Here is a 19,126-nt window from a genome sequence, read left to right as displayed (position 1 = left end):
AACTAGATTTTTAAGAGATCGTTTTTAATGTTTAAAAATGCAATAAAATATATTTAAAATAAATATCAAGCCACTTATTAAACTTTTTACTGTGCAACAGATCTTTTTAGGTAAAACCTGAAGGTTTTTTCTCCATTTTAAAAATATTTAGTATATTTAAAAAAAATAATTAAACAATACATTTTTTTCAAAATGAAAAAACAATTTTTCTGCCCTGTAGCGGGTAAATATAAAGTTAAAAATATGCCTCTTTTGCTGGGATATAGTACATTTTCTGGGCATTCGAAAACATGTACAAATGATAATTGACGATTTTTTATTTATGACGTTCTTGAAAGGAGTGAGGGAATTCTTGAGAAAACATTATCTTGCGTTTATCATTAAGACATCTATTATATATTCTCAAAACTATCTCGGGGGCTTAACCCGGCACTTACAAAGATTTGGTTAGTTGATCGACACTTTACTTTGATCTCATTCTGATGCAGAAATCCAAAAAATTATTTCCAGCAAATGCAAATATTAACATTCAGGTTGTTTTAAGATAACTAATAAATCTGACCTCCGCCTGTTTCTAGTAACCATTATCAAAATCAAACCTCTGTTAGAGTCTACCTCATCTGGACATTGGTCAAATCAATTGTCTCGGATTGCCAATGTAAATGAATAAGATGAATTATCTGCTATAATTGGAGATAATCCAGATTTGTGAACATGTATTTGGACACACTCAAAATGTCGTTAAATGAATAAGCATACTGTAATCCAAATTAAGCACGATGGTTTCTACCTGACTGCTGTTTGGTAAATTACAAATTTGAATAGTAAAATAAAATGCCCTGCAGGATAGCAATTACTATAGTCGGAGACAATTATTTCATACTGTTGTAATATATATTTTTTTAAATTGTTTTATGGGAAATGTTTTGCATTTATTACCATTGCTTTATTCGCAAATGAATGTGTTCAAAATTGACCTACATTTCTGGTATTTTTTATAAAAATAGTTCTCGTAAAATATTAAATGAAGATGTCGTAACTATGCTGCATGGTGTTAATATTGCAAGGGCTTGAATGACAGTTATCAAATTCAAAAGAACCCTTGTTCGGTGTTGAGATTGAGTAGTTATCTGTTCTAATGTGTAAAGGCAACTAGCCATAGCTCATGTTGCGGCTGTTTGGCTTAACTGGCCTCTATCATATACAATCCCAGATTTTGCTCTATCTCTTTCCTATACCGAGATGTTCATTATCCAAATAGCGGCAAAATTGTTTTGATTTAATACGTGTTTTGGCAAAAAGCATAATTTGAAGTTAACTATAAACTGGTTTATCTCAAAAGTAGTGTTTTTAACTTGGGGCTATTTGCCTTTGTGTTTTTGATGTATTTGTTCGAATAATGTTTGTGTGTGCGTTGGGGCAGCAGAAGTCGGACTCGCTGGGCAAGCTGTACGAGATGGACGCGTGCCCCGAGCGGCGCGGGTGGGTGGAGCGGCTGCTGGCCTTCATGGAGGAGCGGCGCACGCCCATCGCCGCCTGCCCCACCATCAGCAAGCAGCCGCTGGACCTCTACCGACTCTACCTGCACGTGCGCGAGCGCGGCGGCTTCGTGGAGGTATGCAAGGTGCTGTCGGGGGACGGGGCATGACCGCGAGCCACTCAACTCACTCCCGCTCCCCGCGCATTCTCAACCTCCAGTCCCATACTCTCCACTCCACATTGTTACCGATCCAATAAGTGGGCATATGGAACGCAGATCTTAAACTCCGTGACTTATGTCATCTATATCCTATCAAATACGCTCCGTTTAAGGACGGATAGGCGTAAGAAGAAGAAAAAAGTTCACATAAGCTTTTCATCATGCTGAAAATAATTTTTGGTGTGGTTTTAAAAAAACCTAAGAAATCTTATCATTCCAATGATGAGGGGTTTTTCCAAAAATTGTGGTTTAAATTTTGATACCAAAATATAATTAAATTGATAATCGTCATACAAATTAGTTTACTCAATTTATATTATTTTTCTCATTTATTCTTTGTGCTATAGCGTATAAAATAGATTTTTTTTAATTTAAAAAGCACAAAGAACTTAATGAGGCATCGGTGAGTTTAAAGATCCTCGGAACGGTTAATCGCTGCGTTCGCGCTACGTCACCAGCTGTTCCTCGGGTTCGAGCTGTTGAGAATGCGCCGGGAATGGAAAGGGTGGTGTGAAGAGCTAATGTAATGTAACGCAGCATCACGTAGAGGACCATTGCTCGTACAGAGATTAGAGTACTACTCTAGAAGTAATTTAGCAATGTTCCGCTGCTTTATGCTTACTCACAACTAATGTCCTACAATCTAACTGAGACCACTTCTTCCGTGCGAGATGGCTGTATGTAATAATGAATTGTAACCTGTTACTCACCACTGTAATATTAGGGGTTTCCAAAACTTCTGTCGCTGTCGGAATCAACTAAAATCGTATATTTTCTGTATTTATTCATTTACGCCTGTTAGTTTTCTGTTTTTTCCATCTCTGGAGTAATTTATGAATACCATTGCCATTAATTTAAACAAATGTGCAAAGATTAATAATATCCTGTATGGATGACAATAATGCGTGAGGTCTCGAGTTTAATTCTCATCGGGCTCCATGTAAAAATATTAATGATCATAGTATTATTATTAATGTAAATTAAAATACAATTTATTATCCCACTGGACGTGTATATTAGAGAGCCCTCGCAATGCGAAACAGCTGTCACAAAAATATCATTTACTGCATCCACGAATGCGCCAAGAATCACACTTTATTTACTGTTTTAAACTAATTTTGTATTTAAATGTGTGTATCAGTTTGATAATGTCCTCGACGGCAAGGTTAGGCGAAGCAGTTGTCACAAAAATAAATAAATTCACTAATATTGATAAATATAGATTATGGAATACTGCAATGTTTTTTGTTGTTCTGTACATCATTTGAGGTGTAGTAACCAATCGAGACTACCGCATTCTTCTGATGCAGTTTAAGAAAGAAAAAAAACAACAAAATCAATTGAAGTAAATGCCGATTCATTCTCTCAGAATACATAAAGTGTTACTCTTTTGTACTTACCCGACACAACACTCATTAATGCGACAGAATTTTTCAGAATGCCTAATACTCCAAATGAATGTAACAGCTATCTCTAAATTGAACAAAAATCAAGGCCCAATGAAAAGTACGGCGAGGGACCGCTCTTGTCCGATACATATCTAGCGCATCCTCTGGCGAGCGAACTCTCCAGTAGCTTTAGTTGACAACATTCATTACAACTATTTAGTACTGAATTTCTGGCCTCGGCCCTATATGTGTGTTGCACTCTTTATCATTTTCATTCTGTATTTACATATTTGTCATTAAATGCTCCGATTGTACATATTTTGTTTAACCATTGGAACGGTTAATATCCTTGATTTTAAGTTCAATTTACTATTACATTTATAACCTGTCAAATATCAGCGAGTCGAGATGCAAATAAAAGGGAAATTTTTCCTTTCACTCTCAAATTTGTATAATAACCTCAATAATATTAATAGCGTCGCATGAAGACTTTACATAACGTATTCTTGTAAAAAACATTATAAAATTTCAATCAGTATGTTGTTGATCTTGTAATTTTGGCTGGCATAATTACATATGGAATTACATTCTTCCATACTGATTGATCTTACCCGCATTTTACTTGTGAAAATAGCGATAATGTAGAACTATTTACAAACAAATGACTCTTGTTAACAGTCTTCTTGGTGGTTGTACTAATACGCTATCTACTAGAGAAATTTACAAAATGTAGAAAACAGAGATACCTCGTTCAGTCCTGACCCGGCCCAGTGGTCCAGAAACAGATAAAATGACGTAGTTCTGACAAGGCACACGGGCGATGGAAGCGCTACTTAGTGCCAATTATTCATTTCAAACACATTTTGATGAAGTGATGGAATCAGTGTACGATTTCATCTAACCAGATTTAAAAAAGTTGTTTTAACTCTTTATCTGCTGCTGATGTTACGGAACAAATGTGCCTAGTGTTGGATTATCGCAGAGAATTAATTCGACATATACAGAACTGATTTGTAACGAATGATTCCCCGAGATTCTACATTTTTTTCATATTACGTATTGAGATCTGTTCAATAAGTGTTTAAATAACCGGATTAAGCGAGGTATACCTGTACATTAATCTATCTAAGCCACAAATAATCTCACCAATATCTTTAAATATTAGAAAATTTCAAGTGATTTGTGTCGCACATGTTTATAGTCTATTAAGGCACTAATATTACTCTTAGAGATTTACCTTTCTATATTTCAAAACTCCAATTATTCCATTCCTTATTGGGAGTAAAGTAACCGTGTAAATAGTGACGACTGATTCATGAATTGTTATGTATTATCTAGGAACTATAATTACAAGTTCCGCTGTAAACATCTGATATAAACTCGCCTGACCAAATGTATGTTAGAGTGCTGTGCCAATGTTCAATCTGTAAATACTCCGATAGTATGTCTCATCCTGGATGATCTTATACTTGCTCTTTCTACTTATTTTCCCTCCACATTGCATCTAAATAACCAATTCTTACTTTGTAGCCATAATTGTTTTAATAATTAAATAATAACTATTTTATCTATCACAAATGTACCGACGACATCTGCAGTGTGATCGTGGGTGAATATATCCGTCGATAATTTTTCTTCAACCGTTCCATAATAGTGAGGATCGTACGCGTAACCATGTACGAATTTCACAAAATGTCTAAAATAAACATTGTCAGTTTAGCCAACTTACCCATATTGAATAGCGTCGCGCAAAAGCCGACTTTCTTTCTAACAAAACCTCTAATTTCTTTATAATTGAATTTACCAAGCTGTTCCGATTTGCTATTCGGGTATGAAATATGTTGTAAAAGCGTTTGTATTCACATTTATAAATTATATCTTTCAATTTCTTTCAAATTTAACAAGCTGTGTCCCCAAAAGTTTCCAATATTCACCTATTCATTGACATTTAAATATGTAGGTATCTTCTATATCGTATCATAGACACCTTCACTCGACTCGAATCACAAAGTTAACCTTTCCCTTACAGTGCTAAAATAAAAAGCACGCGTTCCGGTGCTGGATAGTCACTACACAATAAAAAATAGCAATTTCAAATTGGAAAAATACCTAAAAAGTTCCAGCACACTTTTCACCCGCTGTTTATATGCGAATTTGTTTCCGATATTCACAAAATACCTCCAATGTACCCGATAAATTCTGATTATTATTAATCAACGAGTAAATATGTTATGGAGGAATACCTAAAATCTCAGCCTTGTATTTATTATATTTATAGAGACATTGATGGTTATTAGGAGCAATGTGTACAAGGTACGCAACACCGGGAAGGGATCCGCCCGTGATTGCGCTGCAGCTGTCTTAAATGATTCTATCCAAATTTCATAGACGGGGTTATTGGGTCAGTTCAGAAAAATGTAGATGGATTTTTTGCGTACTGTATATATATAGTACTACAAATGCTAATGGAGATGGTAGAAGTATGGTTCCGATGGTACGCTAACTATGTAACATAACCGCTATCCGAAGCTAGAATTACACGAATGCATTAGCATGACTTAGAGCTTAACCTAGAGATATAGAAGTACACATTGTGTAGAAGAATTTGAGATTCATATATACTGCACAGTCTCAAATTCTCTTCCTTGTTAGCTTTGTAGTAACCGATACATCGGCGCATATTGACATTGGCCACGTTTTACCTTAGTAAAAATGATCATTTTGACAATTTTGAAACGCTGCCAAATTCAATTTTCGCCCATTTTACAGGTGATACAGGTAATGTTTATTTATATATTATTTTACCCTTACAATACGGCATTACCGCTCTAATATTATCTTTGTTCATTTGTATTACTCTGTTACCCTTCATTTTCAGTATTTTTTTTAACATTGACAATTCTTCGAGCCAAATATTTATGTTTTCCAAAACTAATACAGTAAAGGCTAGTTAATTCCAAATTTAAGGGAACATAATTTGAAAAATATTGTAAATTACAAAATTAAAAACTCTCGTTTTTCATGAAAACTAATGTGTACAAATGTTTCCAAAGTAATTTATATTTTTTTTACCACAACATAACAAAAAACCTGAATGCATAAAATCTAAAAATGTAATCAATTTACAATCTAAAGTTTTGTGAGAAAAATTTCTCAGAGAAACCAGAATTCAAAAGTATCTTTCGGATTATGAGGAAATAGAAATTTTTGTTGGAATAATTGAGCTTTTACTGTTATGTTTAATTTACCGCCTAAATGTTAAATATATTTTAAGTAAATTAAAATATACATATATGTATAGTATTCTTAGTTTTGGACGGGCATAATCTAATAGAAATTGATTTTAGAGTTGAATACATTTGATTAGCATATTAAATGAATTATTTTTGGCTACTATTTGAAATTTTTCGGCTTTCTTTTCTCAGAAATTCATTTACTTTAATAATGGTTATATTATTAAAATTTCAGATAAAATATTACGAGAACTGTTTCCATATTTTGCTGAAACTTAAATTTGAAAATGTCGCTTAAAAAGTATATCTTTGAATTGTATAATTTGGTCATACATAGGCATCGTTATATATCAGTAGTGAAGCATTGAACACTATCACTGTTGTGTTTGCTGATATGTGGCCCGTATATCAGAATTACGGCGGCCATAATCTACAGATAAAGCTCCCATATATCGTCGCTGGTTTTGCAATATCACCTATGGCGTCAGAAGTGTAAATGTTTAAATTTTTCCTATCATTATTATTTTACAAAAAATATAATAGTTTTTTTATCAGTATATTTTAGTCAGCCTCTGTGACATAGTAGTTAGCGCATTTGATTACCATGTGGAGGTCCTGGTTTTGATTTCCTGGGGGAGCCAAAAACAAATTTTTCTCTCTAATAACCCTTGATCAAGGTAACATTGTGTCGATATAATGCAGTGCCCTACGCATCATGGAGTGCATATGAGGGTTGGAAAAATAATATTTTTTAGTCATTGTTTGGGTGAAAAAAGAGTTTCACTCGGTGGAGCCAACTGGTGACTAAAATCTTTTTGTCGCTTAATATTAGTAAACCTTCACCACATTAACATGTAAACTTTTTTTTAAAATAAATATTTAATTTCATGAATAATCCGTAAATACAACAATTTATTTGTTTACTCTTTGGAAGGCTACAGAAAGGGGATATGTCTTTAAAACACCGAAAGTGGAATTTGTCTTTAATTTGTATTTTTAAAATTCAATCATCCATTTCAAATATATTGGTTTGGATTTTTATCATAAAATTACTTTTCAATAAAATTTACGCTTCTGTTATCCATATGCAATTTTTGTATAAAATTAGCCACATAGGAAGTATTGCAGAACTGCCGACAGTGTACAGTGCTTCACCCACAAAGTGGCAACACGCTATCAACTCATATGTACAGTGCGGTAATGCTAGGAAGGTATTGCTTGGATATGTAGAGCATCAACGTTACTTTCCGCACTAGAATAAACCGACAAAATTGTCAAATCTCTCTGTGGAAGTTCATTGTGATTTATACTAAACCAAATTGGAAAAGGATACTTTGATCTGGTTAGTTTTACCGTACAGTGTGAATGGTTTCATCGCTCCCGCGACATCATCGGACTAGTTGAATTGTTCAAGATGGCTGTAGGAAGAGAAATATTCCACTGAAGAAACTTGATATTTCAACTCGATCAAAAAACTTATCGGACGTATTTGATTGTAAAGCCAATTTTCCATTTAAAAACAAATTTTACTATTTTTGAAGATTGCACACTATTAATATGGTGAATTGTAGATAGAAGGCTTCAGAGCTAATGTGACTATACGGTTAGTCTCAATTGAAAGCATTACTTGTGTTGCGAGTAATATACGTAACGTATCACGCATCTTCCATTTGTCATTGTCTTCTCAATTCTGAGTAAATTTTCAGAGAGTATAACAGCATCTTATTCATCTTATGTCAGTGAGAAATCTAATAAAGCCACATAAAAGCTATTGAATAAATGGCAACTATTTAATCGAGTAATGGACACCTCCAATTCACAGCATTCAAATATGTTGTAAAAAAGTCAGGGAAAACTACAGTAAAGTAACTTCTGGGCAAGTTCCACATGCACATCGGGTGATGAAAGCGCTTGTTGGTCAACTAAAGTACTCAGATTAAAGTGCGTTGTTAATTTGGCTTAGTATGAATCCAAAATGAATCACAGATTGAAGTCGGTCAACCGAATTGAAATAGTTATCGATGCTCTTACATACATAAGCGACATCTCCTTCCCGGTTGTCGGCGATGGTATCTGACGAGGGCGGTGTTGTTGGCACGCAGGTGACGAAGAACAAGACGTGGAAGGACATAGCGGGGCTGCTGGGGATCGGCGCGTCCTCGAGCGCGGCGTACACGCTCCGGAAGCACTACACCAAGAACCTGCTGGCGTACGAGTGCCACTTCGACCGAGGAGGCATCGACCCGCAGCCCATCATCAACCAGGTGGAGGCCACCACCAAGAAGAAAGCTAGCAAGAACAACAGCGTGCCCAGTCCAGGTAACTACCCACTCTCGGCTCGTGGCGCTCGATGCACTCTCGAGGGGAGGTGGAGGCCATCTCGGAAAGTAACGATTACGCTTAATTTCAGGATCATCCAACTCTCAGGACTCGTTCCCGGGCGGGGGAGGTCCCCCGCCGCCCGGAGCACCCCCCTGCGATGGGTACGGCTCGGCCTACTCGCCCTACCCGCCGGCCGCGCAGGGCCAACAAGGTACCCCCCCGCTCTCGCTACCCGACCGAGCCGACCCCGCCGTGTCGTTGTACATACCTTGCATGACCCCGCCTCTGCGGATGTTAGGTTTCTAGCCACTCTACATCCGCCGGCTGTTCATTTAGTTTTATTTCCGACTTGACCAAAGAAGAACCTGACTTCTTCGTAACATAAGTTCCGATAGTTATTATTTTGCATTTACATCCGTACGAATACTTTATTTTTCTCAATAGGCAACCAAATAAAAATAAAGGCGTATTGTATTTGGTTTTCTATTGGAAGGCGTCAGGAGCGAACGTAGCAATCTCCTATTGGACTACTTAACTCCATTATTTTTATTCTAGACTTCATATTTGAATGTATTTCTGGATACGAGTTTGTCCTTGCTTTCGTGTTGGAGGTCCCCTTGTTTTCTCCCAGGAGGGGACTTCATACTTAATATAACCCTGGACTTGTACCTCGACCGCGGGACTGATTAAGATAACACCGCATCCATACGACGCATTGTCCTATGCGCTATTAAGTGCGGATAAATGTAATATATTCAATATCTATCCAAAATATTTAATAAATGAGAATTTCCTAGGAAATCACTAGGAATCGCTTGCATTGCAAGCCAAAATTGATTGTTCCGTAACTGTTAAATATACGAGTAGTTTAAAAAGAATTATTATGGAGATTGGTGCGTTTACTTATAACGTCCCCAATTATATGTGGCTTTTTAAATCTTAGATATCGACATCAGTGCTTGAATAGCCCGACGAAATCAAATTGGGATTTACTAGGTCTCCCCTCCCCCCCGTCCCGTGCTCCCTCACGCTCCCACACGCTCCCACTCTGTCTTTCTCTCTCTCTCTCTCTCTCTCTCTCTCTCTATACGTGTATGTGTTATAATAATCTGGCTAACCGGCACCTCTTGTAACTAACCGGGGCTCCGAGCGCTCCGCCCCCCGGCCCCCGCGCCCCCGCACCCGCGCTAGCTGCCTGCTATAACAATGCTTGCGTGGTTGTGTCTGCCCGCGGATAGCCCTCTACTAATGTACGCATGATCGTGGAACTAAACAAACTTACCGCAGGAAGTATTTTGTACATAAAACTTGCATCTTTTGGTTTTTTATTACTATTTGTAACCGACCGCCCCGCTACATGCACTTTAATCTGCCAAAGGTGGCAACCAATGACTGCCACTAATCGACATGTCAAATCGATAATGTCAGATCTGCACCGAGAAGCGTTCAGATAGCGAAACTTTAAATCGCTTCCATGATATTATCGATTGGACTTGTTGAAATGCGCTGACCAGAACTCTCCGAGGCAGTTTTCCAAGTGCGAATTAATCAGTGGTTTCAGTCCTCCGGTATTTCATCATTTGACAATCACACGCGAGCCGGTAGATTAGAATGTAATTATGAGAGATCAATTTACTTTAGATTTCCATTCTCTTTGTCTCCCGCCCGACTACATAAACCTGCTGGCAGTCAAATCCCTAGACAGTCATTGTTAGTATTTATTCACTTCATAAAATAAAGAAGATATTTGTAAAAAAAATATTAAATTCAACTCGGAGGCAAAAGACAATATTGAAATCTAAAATAAATGGTTCCTACCTACTTCACGCTAAGAATGTTGATAAAATCACCTCAGTAATAAATTCATACAGAGTATCGTAAGTAGGTTGTACATAATAAGAGTAGAGTTAGCGAACGATGCGGGTTAGTGTTGCGGAGTGAATGGGGAATGGTGAATGGAGAATGGAGAATGCGGGCATTGGTATAGTGAGTAGAGCGCGGGCGCGCGGGGCGGGGGCGGCGCGTGCGTGCGGCGCGTGTTGAGCATGTGTGTGTGTGTGTAGGGGGCCCTCCCGGGGACAACATGGCCGCCTCCAACCCCTTCGAGGACCCGCAGCCCCGGCGCAACCACCAGCCGCCAGGTAGTGCTTCATCTTCTCATGTCGTCCCTCTCCCTCCCGCTCCGACATCGCGAGAGGGCAATCCAAAAACTTACTACAATATCCGGTTTCTTATCCTTCTCGATCGAAATCAACTATCTGAACAAAATATAGCTTCGATTATATCGGAAGAAGTCTTCGACTCTTTTCACCGGTATTTGTGAAGGAACAACACTTGTCTGTCTGACGAAGACCGAAATAATCTATTTATTTGAGAATAGAAAATAGAAAATTATTAATGTATAAAACAACGGGAAAACAAAATTTATACTGAATTATTTTGTAACGGGATAATTTGCAATACATATATTGTAAAAATATCTAAATTAATTTCTTCTCCGCAGAAAACGCAAGTACGATGATATTTAAAAACATGGAATTGAATGTCCCATTAGAAGCTTCTCTTCCTGTCCTAAATCTATAAAATATTTAGCAGTCGGATTGTTCACTCCAGCTCCAATGTTGGAATCTTTCAGTTCCTTGAAACAACTACGCAGACTCGACACATTATCTTATTTATCACCTCCACAGATGATAAATCACAATGTAACGAGCAACCCTCCTTATCTCAGAATTGTGTCGGGATGGACGAGTGTTGTTTCGCAAATAAGTGATGGTCATATTACAGATGCTTGTCTTTAGTGGAACACCTTAAATCTCAAAGCGTGTCTGTATCTTTGCTGAAAAAATGCACTTGCCCATGCGAACAGACCGTGCCTCTATGAACAGACCGTGTAAATGCGCGCCTCTACATATGGACTGTCGTTCGCCACGTGTAAGGGGGGGTCTTTCTGTTAATAAGACATTATTAGGAATACTCTGATTAAGTTGATCAGAGTGGGACCTCTAAATGGCCAGTCAAAAGCATAAAAATGCTTTTTTAATTCCGATCCACCGGCAGCAGAATTCTATAATGATTTGTCTCGTTCAAATAGGACATTTTGTAGAAAAATAGGAAAAAGTGATCGTCAGACTATACCATAATTGCGAGTAACCATGGGTTGGTTTGCCCTCACCGTATGGAGCCTGCTTTCACTATTCAATTTGGAATGCATCTTAAACTATTTAGTTACTAATTTTTATTTTCGCTTCCCGCATTTACCCTTCTCAGTACTGAGCTTTATTATTTTTGTATGGTCCCATAGAGAAGTACTTCCACAATCCCCTGTACGCATTCTATGCACATCTCTGTATAATTCATTAAATCTTTTATGTCCGCTTATTGTCTTGTGAAATTTACGTCAGCTACTAAAAATCTCATTTGCAATTAAATACACAAACGTGCTGGCTGGAAAGCTTTTCCTCGTGAACTCCTTTTCTTACTGCCAATTTCTTACATTCAAAAATATATAGATGTCTGATTTTACTACTAGTCATATGTAACCCATAATATAGGATATTATCAATATATTGTTGGTATCCAAATTTAATTTATATCATCCTAATATGCACTGGCAAAAGCCTTTGAGTCAAAATTATTTTATTAAAATATGGAATGATATCTAAAATTTCATTAATATATTTTAATATCATCTCTCAAATTGTAGAAAGACAAATGCAATGATGGTCCCCTAATAGATTCCTGTAATAAAATCATTTGATGGTGTCGCTTTTACTGATAATAAGCCAGTTGTAAAAGGTTACATTACATAAGGCGATGTATGTTTTAGTGATTGTAAATTACACGAAGGCAAGGTGATGTCTTGCGCTTCAGGTACACTAGTCTAAATTGATATTAAATAAAAATTTGTGTGAAAAATCACCGATATTTTTTTGGCCTTCTAAGGAATCGAACCTGGTACCTCCAGCACGGTAGATAAACGCGCTAAACACTACATTATCGAGGTGGATTGCACTACGTGGCATGTAGCGTAAATCCGATACATTAGTGATATTTTGCATATATCCTGCAGCTAACCTGACAACAAATGTATTGTTTTGAGGTCAATCTGTACGCTGTACTTGCTACCGTTATCGTAGTTTACCTTTGTAGTGCTAAAATCATATGTAGGCTACATTCTTCATTTTAGTGTTTGTTTATTGTCCTGTGTAAGTCCCGTATATGTATATGTGTGGATTTTAGTCATCAAATGGAAGTTCTCTTTTTTTTTTGCCAGTTATAATATGATGATATATTTTTTGCATGTTGAGGGATTTTGGTATTGGATATTGGTATGTTTACGCTTCTCTCTCTCACCTCTGTGTGTTTGATCGAGCCGGTGGGTTGGGAGACCCTTACAACGGATCAGTCTGTGAGCGTTCCATTCTCTTGCAGCCGGGTATCCGGGACAGCAAGGCTACGGCTATGACCAGTACGGCTCCGCGTACCCGCCCAACAGGCCCGTGTACCCGCCATACGGACCCGAGCAAGATGGAAGGTGAGTTGTACCATTATATTTTCATTTTGTACTAACTGTTAATTGCTTTCAAATTATTTTAATCACAAAAAAATGCTCATAATTTACACAAATTGTTGAGAATTTAACTTGGTTATGCGATATCTACATGCTTCTTCTAATTCTCTAATCTCATCCCACAGCGCAAAGGAGACTAGATCATATCGTTGCGGTGTTATGATCAGTCTTGCGCTTCAGGTACCAGTCCACCCCTAATCATGATAATAATTTTGATAATTTATCAAGCGCCATTTTTATGAAATACTACCTCAGGAACGCTGGTAGCTAAACGTGCCAACCACTTTGTTACCGAGGTGGACATAATGGTACTGTTTGGTTGGTAGATAACACGAAGATGTTTTACTTAATGTTTTCATTATCGCACTTTGACCCTGCCTGAATACGTACAAAAAGTCCGTATTATTTGGATGATTTGGCGCATAGAACAATGTCGAATTAGGAAACTCATCGGGAAATGGAGATCTCGCTTATAATAATTGAAGTATATAGAGTACTAAATAAATACGATTCTCCTCCAGGGGCTATCCTCCCGGCGGCGGTGACCCGTACAACCGGTACGGCGGGGGCTACGGCGGGGCGGGAGGTGCGCGCGGCGGCTACACGCCCCCCGCGCCGCCCCCGCCCCCCTCCGGCGGTGGGCCCCCCGCGCCCCCGCAGTCCCCCACGCCGCCCCCCGCCCAGCAGCCCCCCGCGGCGCCTGCGCCCCCACCCGCCGGTGCCGCCTCGCAGGACTACTACCGCAACCAGCAGCCCCACGAGGTCGGTGCCAAACTTCCGTATTACGTACTTATTATTTTATTAAGGGCAATAAACAAATTTTTGCCTTTTTATTCTTTTGTCAGCCATTGATCAAACATCGCTTCATAAATGAAGTCATCGTAACGAACGGCGCTTGTCTTAGCGTATCCAACTGTAAAGGAGTCGGTGCCGCGGTAGTGAGGGTTGAATCTGTTTTGTATAACTCGGAACCCTCGTATCTCGGCTGCGACTCTGTTCGGAGGATGAGTGCGGATATAAACAACGCTCGTTACGAGGTGTTTTAAGGTTGGTGGCCGTCAGACTATAAAAAAAGCAACATTCATGCTGATCTGCCCCCGTAACTTTCTCATAAATGACTCGATCAATTACACTTTTAAGAAAAATATTACGTATTTGTATTTATTATGTATGTAGTTATTATTTAATCGAGTAGGCTTTATTATTTGAATTATTACTGCCTTCGGAGACATTGCAATGTACCATTTTTATAGATATTTATTTTGACATAAACGCATTACTTCAAATGGGTAAATTCATAAACTAAAAAAAAAAAGAAATATGGATCGCCTCAAAAACTTTTAATTTTTGTTTTCGGAATTATTAATATTAATTTCAACAATATCCAAAAGGTTTTTATAGTTTTTGGCATATAATCTTATGTTTTAAAGTTACCATTCTAAAGCGAAGAGTTTATGGTGAAAGAAGTATGTGTGAAAATACTATGTTGCAATGTACCTTAACTTACCTAAGTACATATGTTAAATGATCATGAATATTATTTATTACGTACATCGCGAGCATCCTGCAAAACTGGTGAAATATTGTTATTTTTTAAAAATTTGTTTACACAACTAAACACTATTCTGATCGTGTTTTTTTAGTTCAGAAAAAAGTTTTAAACCTTCAAATAAAACTAGACTCAAGTCCGAAATACAGATCAGATCCTCGTGTGTCATCCTTACCTTTGTTCGTAGCAAATTTAAAATTAACGCTTCAAATTACACCCTAATGAAAATAATTACAAATTGAGAGTAACTATATCTCTGTAAATAAGAAACGTCACTTTGGCACGTCCTTTTTTATTAGCGCAAATGATTGTTATTTATTAAACTTTATTCCATTCTTGACCAATATTAGATGAAGACATCTTTTTACTCAAACTTACCATCATACCTACGCTAAAAATTGCGGAATCTTGTAGCACAATGACAGGTGGAAGACGAATGACCGATGTATTTTTTGTTGTTTGTCTTTATTAGATGGCTAATCACTTTATGCAGAATGCTCACGGTATACTTGTAATAATTAGTCTTTTTATTACCCATTGCAAAGAAGCTTCCTATATATGTAGTACATAGTTTCCCCTATCGATATGATATATTATTTAATTTAGCTTTATGTAATTTTCAATTGAACTTAACACACTCGGCATCCCCCGATGTCGTGTCCGCGTGTCCGCATGTCCGGCTCCGGAAGGGAACTAGCGTTCCTTCCTTCTGTTGTAACGTATCGTCAGTTATGCCCTGATCCTCCAAAGTGCCAACACATTTTGGGACTACCATTGCTCGAGACGTGTCGGTGGATGCAGTTTTCACCAATGTAAACTGAGTGAATTTTAGCTGCGGACGACTTATTGTGAAAGAATATTGACTAAGTAGATTTCAGTCCAACTGTGGTTAGAAGTTAAGAATTCCTCAATGCCAAATCTGAGACAAACATCTAAATGATATATTTATTCCGCGACACCGGGTTATTATCATTTTGAGCATTATTGGATTTTAATATACTTTATGTATCTTTTTTTTTATTTGATAAAATTGTAAAAGTATTTTTAGAATTTAAAAAAATTCTTCTTATTTTTACTGTTTCACTCCACGCTGAAGGTCGACAATTACCACTTTTTGCGGCCGCTCTGAACAGCGACTCGGTGTTACAGCGATACCGCGTGTTTAAGCCGGGCTATACGTCTTCCTATGCTGCGTTTACCTTCCATTTTGCCATATCTATTCATTCTTCATTCATCATTTTCATTTGCAAGATATGCTTGTCAAAATTCAGCCTTTTAGTAAGTTGGCAACATATTGCATCATTACGCATATGCATGATCTTGGAATGTTGGTGGCGACGCTAAATGCCCCCATTGCTGCTAGTTCTTCACTCGCAGTATGAAATTCATTACCACGGTGTGTAAACCCCGCAGTAAAAGGTGTTATTATTATGCCTACTGAACATCACAGATAGGTGTATGATTTGGCGGTACCCGGGACTCGTAACTTCATTACTTGGAATGGAATACTCAGATTGTAATTAATGTTTGCATTAAACAATTATACTGTGTATTAGACATCTCCCAAAATAGTGATATAGCAAAATGTCCACTTTTTGGTGAGCGGCGGTCTTAAAGATTTTTTTATTTTGTCTTACAATCACATTTTCTAAATTTGCTGGATTTCTTTTATGAAATATTTCAAGTTATGTAGATGAATTAACATAAGTAATTTAATTTACCTTTTTCCATCCTCTTTTTCATTTTTAGTCTTGACTTTTAAAAAAAATTCATCCATCTTTAAATTTCTTCCGAATCAATGATGCAGCCAAGTACTGACACATTGTACAAATAGTGTGCGCTGGTGTTGAACGTTGTTGGTAAATACATTTCTTTCACAATATTTCCGGGCAAAATGCCTCCGCGGACAGTGGTGAGAATGTGTCGGCAGTGGTTGGCCAGTGGCCGGCGGCTGGCGGTGGCGGTGGCTAGCCGCCGGCCACTAGCGCTCGGTGGTATAGCGGTTGTGTTGTGCCAGATGTCCTCGGTGAACATGAACTCGCAGCTGGCGCGCCAACTGGTGGCCCCCCTGTCGCCCGGCGGCCCGCGCTCCTACCACGTATGTCCGCCCCTTACCACACCCTGCGCGCACCCTCCTACCAGTGCGCGTACCCGTGGAAATTTGCTCAATTTTTAATAATTTTTTTGAAGGCTATTAACCGTCTACTCACAAATCACAAAATTCATTGTCCAAAATTTGTATTGGCGAGTCAGTGGTGTCGGTAATGGTGGTGGATGCGCTACTTAGGTTAATGTACGACCTCCCGAGGTCCACCCCTCGCATGCTGCTGGCACCTTCCCCTTCCGCTCACCTCCGCGGCACCTCCGCGGCACCCCCGTGGCACCTCACGTCCCGGCCCTCGGACTTCACACTCCGCCACTCGCTAGATAACTCGCATGTTTCGCACGCAACAATTTTCATTTGACTTTTTCAACCCGATTTTATTTAACCGGCATTTATGCTTTGTACAGTTGTGTTTTTAGATTCTTTACCTTTTTTCATTTTATTTAATATTAATCGGTAGTGTAATGGCAAAGGGGTATCTGTAAAATTTTTAATTTTCTAAGTTTGTTCCACAAAATGTCTAAAAAAGTGTACTCCATAATCTGGCAAAAGGAAATAGCTGTAGTTGCAATACTTATTTATTTAGTTTTATTAAGATATGTACATACAAAAATACATAAAACAAATGAGTTATTTAATTTCACAAGTTTGTTTTTGCTCTCCTGTAAAATTTGGTCTGAGACAGATATAGCCCTTTGCCTTGACACTACCGAAATAATCTTGTCGATGCAAAAATTCTTTTGCGAGTATTCCGTGTCGAGGAATCAATAAAAAAAGATGTAGTATCACTTCTAAATAAAATAAAAATTAAAGTAATTTTTGTGTTCACCATTGTGTCACAGAGATCCCCGGTTCGATACCCGATTAAAGACACATAAATATTATATATCTTCTTAGCGATCACTCTGGAATTCCATCCGCAGTATAAATAAAATAAAAACGGTTTGTTTGAATTTATTGTTTGTCTGTGTAGGGATACGGGGGCAACAAGGCGATGGGGCCCCCTCCGGGCCAGCCGCGCCGCCACCCCGACTTCGCCAAGGACACTCCCCCCGGGCCCCCGCAACCCCCCTACCCCCCGCAGAGGGGGGCCGCGCCACCTCCTCATCATCAGTACGGTAAGGAACCCCATCCGCATGTGTCCTCTCTCAGAGCGCAATAGTAATCCGGCCCGCAGCACCTTGGATAGTTACAGACTAGTGCGCGTTTAGCAATTTTAGCATGCAGTTTGAGCGGCGCACTTTAAAACTTCAATTTTGCAGGACTTACTGTTTAGATCATTGATGATGGCTTTTTAAACAAAAATATACCTTATTCTTCTTACTATTGAAGATGAAAAATATATTTTCATAACATTAGATAATAAATTGCATGTTTGGGGATGAATGAAGAAAAAAAATTTATGTAGTAAAAGGATTGGCTATATGCAAATCCGCCGGTCACCACACTTGGCTACCATACTGCAGGTATGGTAGCCAAGTGTGGTGACCGGTACCCGGGTTCAATTCCCAGGAGGAGTCAAATAAATATTAGTGATTTTTTTCACTCTAATATCTAATATTACCCTGGACTGGTTGGTACCTGAAGCGGAGGACTAATCACCTTTCCTTCATATGTTAATTATCAAGACAAAACTGCGTTTATATGGTGCAGTGCCCTATGCATCATCACGAAAATAGCTAATGTTACGCATCGAGCAATATGACCCGTCAATGTGTCTTACCTGTATTTCCTGTTTGATTTAACAGGTGGCTGGGGTAATAACAGTCCGGCGGGCGGCCCTCCTTACCGCTCGGGCTCCGGGCCTGGCGCTCCCGGGGCTCCGCAGCCCCCTCCCGGGCAGTGGGGCTCCGGGCCTCCCCGGCCCGCGGCCCCCAGTGCCGCCGCCCCTCCGCCCGCCACTCCTCCCGGCCCCCCGCAGCCCTGGGGTCCGCAGCCCTACCCCCCGCAACAACAGGTTATTATTACTTGATCAAATATATTTTTTTATACTTTTTATACAGTTAAACTCAAAAATCTACAATTTAGATTAGGTATATGTTTTTCACTTGATAAAAGTATTTTTTGTTTTCTCAATTTTATCAATATTCTGGCTAACGATAGTGTGTTGTTTTTAGGGCCAACAACCCGGAGGATGGGGCCCGGGAGCAGGGCTGAGGCCGGGTGGGCCCGGGGGCCCTCCGCCGCGCCCCTCCACGCCCTCCTACCGGCCAGACCTCAAGCCCTACCCCATGCAGCCACAGACCCCCGGCAAGGTA

The 19,126-nt window shown here is 38.8% G+C and overlaps 1 protein-coding gene across 1 annotated transcript in view; it reads left to right on the top strand.

The window, feature by feature from the left end:
• osa (trithorax group protein osa) overlaps nt 1-19,126 on the top strand; it is a 124,782-nt gene that overhangs the window by 103,321 nt on the left and 2,335 nt on the right. The window contains 10 exon segments of the mRNA XM_088263571.1: nt 1,424-1,615; nt 8,423-8,639; nt 8,731-8,853; nt 10,706-10,783; nt 13,077-13,179; nt 13,737-13,977; nt 16,782-16,862; nt 17,842-17,986; nt 18,617-18,825; nt 18,986-19,123. Coding sequence (XP_088119697.1) covers nt 1,424-1,615; nt 8,423-8,639; nt 8,731-8,853; nt 10,706-10,783; nt 13,077-13,179; nt 13,737-13,977; nt 16,782-16,862; nt 17,842-17,986; nt 18,617-18,825; nt 18,986-19,123 — 1,527 coding nt within the window.

The sequence above is a fragment of the Brachycentrus maculatus genome, unplaced genomic scaffold, assembly GCF_059751285.1.
Source record: "Brachycentrus maculatus isolate JH-2025_06_01 unplaced genomic scaffold, ASM5975128v1 h1tg000201l, whole genome shotgun sequence".
Lineage (NCBI taxonomy): Eukaryota > Metazoa > Arthropoda > Insecta > Trichoptera > Brachycentridae > Brachycentrus > Brachycentrus maculatus.
The sequence above is the reverse complement of the archived record's forward strand: the minus strand, read 5'-3'. Positions and strand labels throughout refer to the sequence as shown.